General features: G+C 42.2%; 1 protein-coding gene across 1 annotated transcript in view; it reads left to right on the forward strand.

The window, feature by feature from the left end:
• ADGRV1 (adhesion G protein-coupled receptor V1) overlaps positions 1 to 7070 on the forward strand; it is a 530561-nt gene extending 523491 nt beyond the window's left edge. Inside the window, 1 exon segment of the mRNA XM_036847274.1 lies at positions 6633 to 7070. Within this exon segment, the coding sequence (XP_036703169.1) occupies positions 6633 to 6751 (119 nt within the window). The 3' untranslated portion in view covers positions 6752 to 7070.
• Positions 7071 to 10126: the final 3056 nt, after the last annotated feature.

The raw sequence follows: 10126 nt of genomic DNA on the forward strand, positions 1-10126 counted from the left end.
TACTCTGTTTACATCCCTAACAAGAAGTGTTTTGAGTACTGGCATTTTTATGTTGATCCAAAGCTGACAAGATTCTAGAAAATGTCAAACTGGGAGCCTGTTGGGCTTAGAAACAGGGTGTTTTTCCACAGGGGCTTCTCCCAGAGGGACTAATCTGATTCTCCATCATCCTTAGTCCCTTAACTTCCTGATTTTACCTCAGACCAATGACACTAATGTCATGGTAAACGTTTCCCTACTGGAAACTTTTTGTTTGTTTTTTTGTTTTTTTTTTTTATTTTTGGCTGCGTTGGGTCTTCGTTGCTGTGCACGGGCTTTCTGTAGTTGTGGCGAGCGGGGACTACTCTTCATTGCGGTGCGCAGGCTTCTCACTGCAGTGGCTTCTCTTGTTGTGGCACGTGGGCTCAGAAGTTGTAGCTCATGGGCTCTAGAGCGCAGGCTCAGTAGTTGTGGCGCACGGGCTTAGTTGCTCCACGGCACGTGGGATCTTCCCAGACCAGGGATCGATCCCGTGTCCCCTTCATTGACAGGCAGATTCTTAACCACTGCGCCATCAGGGAAGTCCCCTACTGGAAACCTTTAAATGATTTCTTTTTCAGCCAGAAGAAAATAAATAAGTCCTTGAACACCAATGATAACATTCAGAATCAAGGTCCAAATTCATGAACTCCTCAAAGGACTCATAAATTTCTCTTTCAGAGACATCACATAAAACTACAATGACTTATTTAACTTCAAGAACTTCTGCAGCCCAATGTACTAAACAAAGTTAGGTGGTCATCAAGGTGGAAAAGTAAAATTTGGAAATTTTTTTTTTTAATAAATTTATTTATTTATTTATTTATTTTATTTTTGGCTGCGTCGAGTCTTTGTTGCTGCATGTGGGCTTTCTCTAGTTGCGGCGAGCGGGGGCTACTCTTCGTTGCGGTGAGCGGGCTTCTTGCGGTGGCTTCTCTTGTTGTGGAGCACAGGCTCTAGAGCGCAAGCTCAGTAGTTGTGGCTCGTGGGCTCTAGAGCTCAGGCTCAGTAGTTGTGGTGCACGGGCTTAGTTGCTCTGCGGCACGTGGGATCCTCCCGGACCAGGGCTCGAACCCGTGTCCCCTGCGTTGGCAGACGGATTCCTAACCACTGCGCCACCAGGGAAGCCCAAATTTGGAAAGATTTAGATTTTTTTTTCCTCAGGAGAAGATGAAGGAGTATGACCTTTGTTTCACTGCCGCATTTTAAAAGGCCATAGAAAATAAGAGTGGGCTCAGAGAGGGTTCAGAGAGCTCTGTGTTGGAATCCTAGCTCTGCAGTCTACTATCTGTGTGACTTTCAGTAAGGAACTCAACCTTTCAGTTTCCTCATTTATCAAATAAATGTTCTTTTTTAAAAAAATTTATTTTTTTAATTTATTTATTTTTGGCTGCATTGGGTCTTCGTTGCTGCATGCGGGCTTTCTCTAGTTGCAGCCAGCAGGGGCTACTATTCCTTGCGGTGCGTGGGCTTCTCATTGCAGTGACTTCTCTTGTTGAGGAGCACAGGCTCGAGGCGCGCGGGCTTCAGTAGTTGTGTCATGCGGGCTCAGTAGTTGTGGTGCACGGGCTTAGTTGCTCCGTGGCATGTGGGATCTTCCCGGACCAGGGCTCGAACCGGTGTCCCCTGCATTGGCAGGTGGATTCCTAACCACTGTGCCACCAGGGAAACCCATCAAATAAGTGTTCTTATTGTAAGTTTTCATGAAGTTTGGAGATTGTCTATGTGAAGAATCTGCCACAGTGTCTGGCAGAATTTAAATTCAGTATGTGATATAAATTATTTGTTGGGTTCGATTTGTTGTTATGTTTAAAAACACTTTTAAATATTCATAATGTGTTCTGTAACACCTGGGTGTTCACTGTACCATAACTATTGAGTGAGGGAGGTTTGTGCTTGAATGTGTGCCAAGGAATTTGAAATTTATTCTATAGACAAATATGAACACGTGAAACCTGTGGGACAAAGAAGTCACACTAATAGAGCTGCCCCCATAAGAGGCTGTAGGATGTAAAAGACAACACCCTACGTCTGGGGTCAGAAGTCCAGTTGGGGGACTTCCCTGGTGGTCCAGTGGTAAAGATCTGCCTTCCAATGCAGGGGACACGGGTTTGATCCCTGGTCAGGGAACTAAGATCCTACATGCCGCGGGGCAATTAAGCCCACATGCCACAACTACTGAGCTCGCGCCTCAACTAGAGCCCACGTGCCACAAACTACAGAGCCCACGTGCCCTGGAGCCCACGCCACAACTACAGAGAGAAAACCCGCACGCCACAACTACAGAGAGAAAACCTGCACGCCACAACTACAGAGAAGCCCGCACACCACAAGGAAGAGCCCGCTCCACAACGAAAGACCCCGCACGCCTCAGCAAAGACTCTGCATGCCTCAACTAGGACCCGACACAGCCAAACAAATAAAGTTTAAAAAAAAAAAATTAAAAAAGAAAAGAAGTCCAGTTGGATATCTTCATTCTGTGACTTCCCTGCTGTGTGACGTGGGCAACTCAGTGAACACCTCTGATCCCCATTCAGTCCCTATGTCTGTAAAACAGGACTAATAATCATGCTTTCCTAACTAAAGCATGTTGAAATGTTGAGGAAAGGAGAGACGCTAGATGAATGTAAATTATTACTTGTAATTCCTTTGACATTGCCCGTTCAGTCTACCAAGGGGGAGAGTTAACTGTTAGCGCAGTTGCTGGCTTTTTCGTGAATTTTTGGCTTAAAATTTAAGCATGAAAATACCTTTCAGAAAATCAGGATACTTACTGCCAAATACCTTCCTAGACCATTGAATGAATTACAAAGAGACAAGAAACCTGGGCTGTGTTCCCAGTTCTGCCGTGTTATACTTGTATGTAGAATGTGTCCTTTCTGAGTCTCAGCAAGGGATTAGGATTTGGGTATTGTGCATTTATGTCAACTGGGAGGAAATTGAAAAGGAGGATGAGGTGGATCGTACAGATGTGGTGACTCAGGGGAGGCTGTATCTAGAACTTGCTAACATCTTCCAGGGCTCTGGGCTACTGAACAAGCTGGTGACACCCAGTCGCTTGTAAAGCTGCACCCCACGTTGAACCTTCCAGCCCAGTGTGCTTCGTCCCTCACAGTCTGCTCAGCAGGCTCTTAGTTCAGAACTTCTAGTGTGCTTTGTCCCCATGCTGGGCAGACGTTTATGCATTCCTAGTGGCATTTAGAGCAGGCCAACCTTGAAATCAGAGGGAGTTGGTGCTCATTTGTTCATTAAGACCCACTCTTCCCTGGTGCTAATGCTGGGGTCCTCTCTGTTTCTCTGTAGTTGACCCCATATTGGGCAACTCTGTTACTCACCGAGATCAAGCTGCTATAGGCCTCAGGGCCTCAGTCACCTTCTCTTTATAAAATGGCAATGTGTCACTGATCCACTTGGAGGTTCTTCTAAGTCGGACAGTTCCTCTGCTTCCCTGGCAGAGAAACATGGGCCCTTTGTCCTTCAAAGGCAGTGTGGCAAACTCAAATGTTACTCACATGTCGGGCCAGTCAAACACCATAACTGATTCAAGAGGGCTGATAAAAACAGCAGCATAGGGCTTCCCTGGTGGCACAGTGGTTGAGAATCTGCCTGTCAATGCTGGGGACACGGGTTCGAGCCCTGGTCTGGGAAGATCCCACATGCCGCAGAGCAGCTGGGCCCGTGAGCCACAATTACTGAGCCTGCACGTCTGGAGCCTGTGATCCCCAACAAGAGAGGCCGCGATAGTGAGAGGCCCGCGCACCGCAATGAAGAGTGGCCCCCGCTTGCCGCAACTAGAGAAAGCCCTCACACAGAAATGAAGACCCAACACAGCCATAAATAAATAAACAAACAAACAAAGAAGTGGAGAATTGTTTAAAAAAAAACAAACAAACAAACAGCGACATACCAGAAGGTAGTACCTGATCCATGTTTTGGTTGTTGTTGTTTTATACAATCCAGAAATACAGGCCCAGTGTTACCTTGTCTTCTACTTTTTAAAGAGTAACCCCAAATCTGATTTTTTATGTTAAATGTATTCATTTTTAAATCATGGCAACTAACTAAATTTTTGAAGATACATTGTCATTGGTAATATGCTAGTTCTTAACTTGAGGAAAGAGTTCGTGGGTGTTTGTCACGTTTTGCTTCATGACTTACATGTACATTATATATAGAGGTACCCTACAATTTATCATCCATACCAGGACAATTCAAGAGAGTAAAAGGGGTGTGATTAATAATTTTTTCAGGTATAAACTAGGACTTTTCTTTTCAAATATTGCATCCTCCAGCTCCCTGCTTGAAGGAATAGTAAAAGAAGTATTTGTGAAAGGGTGTGGAAATGGGGCTTGACGGATAGGTAGGAAGACCCTCAGGCTGGATTTACATGGCACTGCAGGACCAGTCAAGAGACATCACTTTGAGAAAGCTCTCCAATGGGCAAAAGTTGGAATATGTCTATCTGGTGAGGTCCAGCCGGGTTAGGAGTATCTTGAAAGGCAAGGCAGAGGGTTCCAGGCTGACGCAGTTGACAACAGGAACTAATGTTTGTTCTTGAGAAGGCAGTGGAATGCAGAATGGATCAGAGGAACAGAACAGGCAATACAAATGGAAGAGGAATTTTCAAGAACTAGGATGCAGAGCATAATTTATTAATACGTTGAGCAAACATTTACTGAACACTCACAGTGTGCCGGGCACTGTCCTGTTAGCTAAGAGACATAATCCAATGGGTGAATCTGAAATTTTAAAAGAGAATCATCATGTTTCCATGGGTAGCAGAGGGGATACTACCTGAGTTGATATTTATAGGAAGAGTGGAAGCAGCCAAGCTAAAGCGTTGAGGGGGCAGAGAAAGAGCATCCTAGGCAGAAATGCTTGAATAATAACACGGTGGGGAAAGGGAGTGACCAGCAGCTCTAGTGAGACATTAGGCTAGAGAGCAGGCAAGAATCAGGTGGATCGTGCCTTGAAGCTGGGCTGAAGACAAGCCCTCCAGAGGTCAGACAGCAGGAGGAGATACAAAAGAAAGCAGAATAGCTTTGGAAAGGGTCAACAGGGTACTTCCCTGGTGGCGCAGTGGTTAAGAATCCATCTGCCAATGTAGGGGACACAGGTTCGAGCCCTGGTCCGCGAAGATCCCACATGCCGCCGAGCAGCTAAACCCGTGCGCCACAACTACTGACCCTGTGCTCTAGAGCCCGCAAGCCACAACTACTGAGCCCACGTGCGACAACTACTGAAGCCCACACGCCTAGAGCCCGTGCTCCACAACAAGAGAAGCCACTGCAATGCGAAGCCCGAGCACCGCAAGGAAGAGTAGCCCCCGCTCACCGCAACTAGAGGAAGCCTGTGCGCAGCAACGAAGACCCAACGCAACCAAAAATAAATAAATAAATTTATTTAAAAAAGGAAAGAAAGAAAGAGTCAACAGGTCAGTGGATGAGTGGATGAGATGGGCCAGTGCAGTGTCAGAGAAACAAAGCCAGGAAGTGGGGTTTCAACAGCAGCCTTTAACAGAGAGGCAAGGACAGAGACCCAAAAGAGGGAGGGTTTGGCTAGAAAGAGGTCATTAGTGGGCTCCTGCTTCCATCTCCAAATAGGTTAAGAAAAAGCTAATCCACTATCTTCCCATAGTTACTAACTGCAGAATTGCCTTTCCTACATCTCAGACAGATAGGGAAGTCTCAGCTGCCCAGGCAACTGGTTTTTCACTTCCCTTCTTGTTTTCAGTCTTGTGCCCAGCAGAGGGGGTGGGGCTGGGAACTGTAATCTCTGGTGATTCAGCCAACAGCACACCCTGTGACCACATCCCTAGTCTGTGTGTGTGTGTGTGTGTGCATGAGAGAGAGAGTGTGTGTGTGTGTTTATGTGTTCCTCTGCACATTACAGAAGAAAACAACAAGGTGTTAGTCTAACATAGTGTCAACTTTTCCGAATTATTCTGAGTTGTGAAAAAAGTAGTAAACAGTGGAGCGTCCTCAAAACAGAGATTCCAGGCTCTATCTCCAGTTAACAGCTAGCTTTGTGGGATTCTTGTGCGGATCTGTTTTGGCACTGTGTTACATAATTATTTTTATCTTGGGAGCAGATCTGAGTCATTGAGAGCCAGTGTCTTCTGGGCACTGATATGATACCAGGTGTTGTCAATGCACAGTTTTCTTCTCGGATCCCTGCCAAACTGAGTCTCAGCTGAAGGACCTACTAGGTTCGGTACATGTAGGGTTGGAGGTTATACGTTTTCTAACAGCAAATCCTACCCCCCTGCTGAAAAATTCTAGTAACCTGCCTGATCTTTTTTATTTTAGTAAGCCCCCAATTAAGAAATGCTGTTCTTTGGAGTAAGTTATACCTGTCAACCATGTAGAAACAGAAAAAAAGATTGAGAAGCCAAATTCGTGTCTTTAGAAATTAATTTGTACTTATAAAAACTACCAAAAGGAATTTAAAATACAGTTTTATAATTGCTAGGTATTAATAATATTTATTCTAAAGGTATAGCTCACTTTTTACTAATATAATAGAAATAAACGTGTGTTGACTTACTGTAACTTGACCATTAATTTGCTGGACTAATAGTTGGGAGTTTTGTGTTTATTCTTTTTCTATTGCAGGTGCTGGTCTCAGTGTCAGTGATAATGAATCTGGTCAAGGCAGCCAGGAGGGAGGCACCTTGACTGACTCCCAGATCGTAGAACTCAGAAGGATCCCCATCGCCGACACCCACCTCTAGCACCTCAGTAACCATTAGGATGAGGGTACTCCCCTGTTTGTATTGGCTCTGTGCTAAAACTTTCTAAGTACATGCAGCCATATGGTAGGACTCTGTGAATGGTACTGGATGACTAACCCAGAGGTGATTGTTGTGTTTGGAATATAAATTACTTATCTTTGTGCAACCTGAAAATTAACTGCTATAATGAAAGACTGGATCGATTTGTATCAGTTAATAGGATTGACATATCAGTTAATAGAATGTACATATTCCAAGAGTATTAGTTGTTTTTTAATGATGCTACATGGCTAACATTGTCTAATAAAGGTAATAACAATCAATAAAAACCATAGAATCCATTTGGCATGACCCAGGCTCATTATTTATGAGGAAATATTGTGCCTGAGCAAAGAAACAAACTCTATCAAGATGATGTCCAGCACCCCGTTTCTTCCCACATTGATACAGGTGACCCAGATTTAAGACTTCACCTTCATTCCTAAAAACCATAAAATGTATTGTCTGTTGATTTTGCACCTGAGTGTCGACGGAGTACTGTAGTTTACATAGTCTTTGATCAAAAGTATGTATTTCTGCTCATTATAAAATTAGGGATCTGAACATTTTCCAGAATGAATGTTCTGTTCCCAGTTAAAAATAACTCCATCAAGCATTTTAGTACAGCTAAGAAGAGGATCATCCAAACAGTGCAGAGTTTGTTTGGGAGAAATATTTCTTGGTTTGGATTTTTCAGTCTTTGTCTTGGAATGAGAAATCAGCAAGTATGTCCTAGAACAAACCCTATTATGTTCAAGATGATTTCATTGACTATGGTTCCAGAGGAATCATTAAGAACAGAACAAGTTTGTTCTAAGAAAGCCTTTTTGACCTTTTATTTTTGAATTCTTAAGTATTTGGGGAAAAATCAGTAGTCATTTCAAGAAAAAATTTTAAAATTGAAAAAAAATCTGCCTAAGGGAAAATTTTGTTCTGTTAATCATTTCACTTAAAACCATAATTAAAACACCCAAGTGTTCTGTCATCACTGTGAAGCATGGCTTTATTTTTTATAAAACCTGAGGTGGCATTACTGATCTTGATGAATTATAAAATGACTCTCCTTTCTTCTTCCTATTGGTCCTCCCCTACTTCTATCTCCTCGTATATTGAGTTTTGATCAGTGACTTTTTAGGTAGGAAACAAAAGCTGCACAACAAAATCAAACAGCCTAAAAGACAAAGGCAGCATCATTGGCAGAGTTATAATCCTTTTAGGAAGTTTAGAAATGGTGCTAATAAGATTGAATTTACGTTACATGACAAATAAGTTAGTGTCTCTCTCAACCTACAGCATTGTACTGTAGTCTCTTCCAAAATAAGAAGCAATTGATGGGACTTCCCTGGTGGCGCAGTGGTTGAGAATCCGCCTGCCAATGCAGGGGACACGGGTTCGAGCCCCGGTCTGGGAAGATCCCACATGCCGCGGAGCAACTAGGCCCGTGAGCCACAACCACTGAGCCTGCGCGTCTGGAGCCTGTGCTCCGCAACAAGAGAGGCCGCGATAGTGAGAGGCCTCCGCACTGCGATGAAGAGTGGCCCCCGCTTGCCGCAACTAGAGAGGGCCCTCGCACAGAAACGAAGACCCAACACAGCCAAAAATAAATAAATAAATAAATAAATAAGTAAGTAAACAAGACTTGACCCTGCTGTGTGCAAAAAAAAAAAAAAGCAATTGATGGAATTGGTTATAAAATAAAAATTTAACATGAAAATTTTGAAATTGGTAATAAGCATTTTAAAATTATTAATAGGTTTTAATGAATTTGAGGCTTAGATAATGATTACAGAAATGTGAGATTTCATGGTGTGGAATCCATGAGTCATAATTACTATAACATTTTTTTTGCAGATAACTCGATTCCTATTTGTCACTTAAGGTAAAGTTATTATCAGCATTTTTAAAGTTCCTAAATGGATTATAACCATACCATAATGAATTCTCTAACAAAGACAATTGTCAATAGCTATTTTCATTTCTACGTGTTGTCAGAATTTGGGAAAATCTGGCCAAAAACATGACCAATCACAGACACCTTTCTTACTTCAGCTTACTGAATTTCTATTGTTATCCAAAACGCCATCTTGATAAAGAATCAAAAGAAACTCCTGCCACTGAGCAGCATGATTCTTTAAACATTAGAAGGAAAGGGCAAGATTTCTAGAAGCCGCAGTGCTAAAACAAATAAGCTTCATATTCCAACAGCAGCAATATTTTGCTATCCGGTTTCCTCTCAACGTAGAGTGAGATGGGACATCAGCCAGGGAAGGATAGTACCAGGTAGGAGGAAGCGGATCAAATCAAAGTCTTAAAAATGAAAACTCGAAGACTAGAACTATAACACTTTGTGATCTTTCTTTTTCAGGAGGTTTTATGCTCCCTTTCTCCATGACATTTTAAAAATAGCTTTATTAAGATAGAATTCACATTCAATACAACTCATCCATTTAAAATGTGCAATTCAGTAGTATTTGATTATATTTCATTATTGGGGGTTTTTACAATTAATTTGTATTGGAGTATAGTTGCTTTACAATGTTGTGTTAGTTTCTGCTGTACAGCAAAGTGAATGAGTTATACGTATACATAGATCCCCTCTTTTTTAAAATTTCCTTCCCATTTAGGTCACCACAGAGCATTAAGTAGAGTTCCCTGTGCTATACAGTAGGTTCTCATATTGGGGTTTTTTAAATTGCTCTAAAATATGTGTAACACCAAATTTGCCATTTTAGCCATCTTTAAATGTAGTTTTTAAATTCAGTGATATTAATTATACTCACAATGTTGTATAATCATTACCTCTATTTCCAAAACATTTTTATCACCCTCAGACAGAAACTGTGTATTCATCCCATCTCCTTGACATTTCCTTCCCTCTGTCAGTAGACACCTAACATTTCTTTGGGAAATGTCTCTGCGTCTGCATTTTTGTAATTATTTAAAATTTGTTTTTCTTGTTGCTTTAGTTTTTTTCTCAACTTTTTTTTTTCTTTTAGAATGTTAAGGCCAAAAAAAAGGATGTTCCTAATTTGGATGCAAGTGCAGACAGGTATGCAGTTGAGGTATGGAGCAGAAGTAGAGCCCACAGAATTCCAACCAAGCCGGGAGCCCAGGCAAATGAAAATCTTACTAAGCAAAACACAGAATGAATTTCACTCTGGAACTGTATCTTTGTGTTGGCTTTCAATCTCTTGAGGTGTTTTAGGGTTTAATTAATACTTTCCATGGTTCCTGAATCTGACCAGAGAAGTTTAAATACGCAATGGGGTTATGGCTGGAAAAAGAAAATGCCATTAAGGAATATAGCTCCCAAACAACTTAGCCTTGTGTTTATCC

Source organism: Balaenoptera musculus, chromosome 3, assembly GCF_009873245.2.
Source record: "Balaenoptera musculus isolate JJ_BM4_2016_0621 chromosome 3, mBalMus1.pri.v3, whole genome shotgun sequence".
Classification (NCBI taxonomy): domain Eukaryota; kingdom Metazoa; phylum Chordata; class Mammalia; order Artiodactyla; family Balaenopteridae; genus Balaenoptera; species Balaenoptera musculus.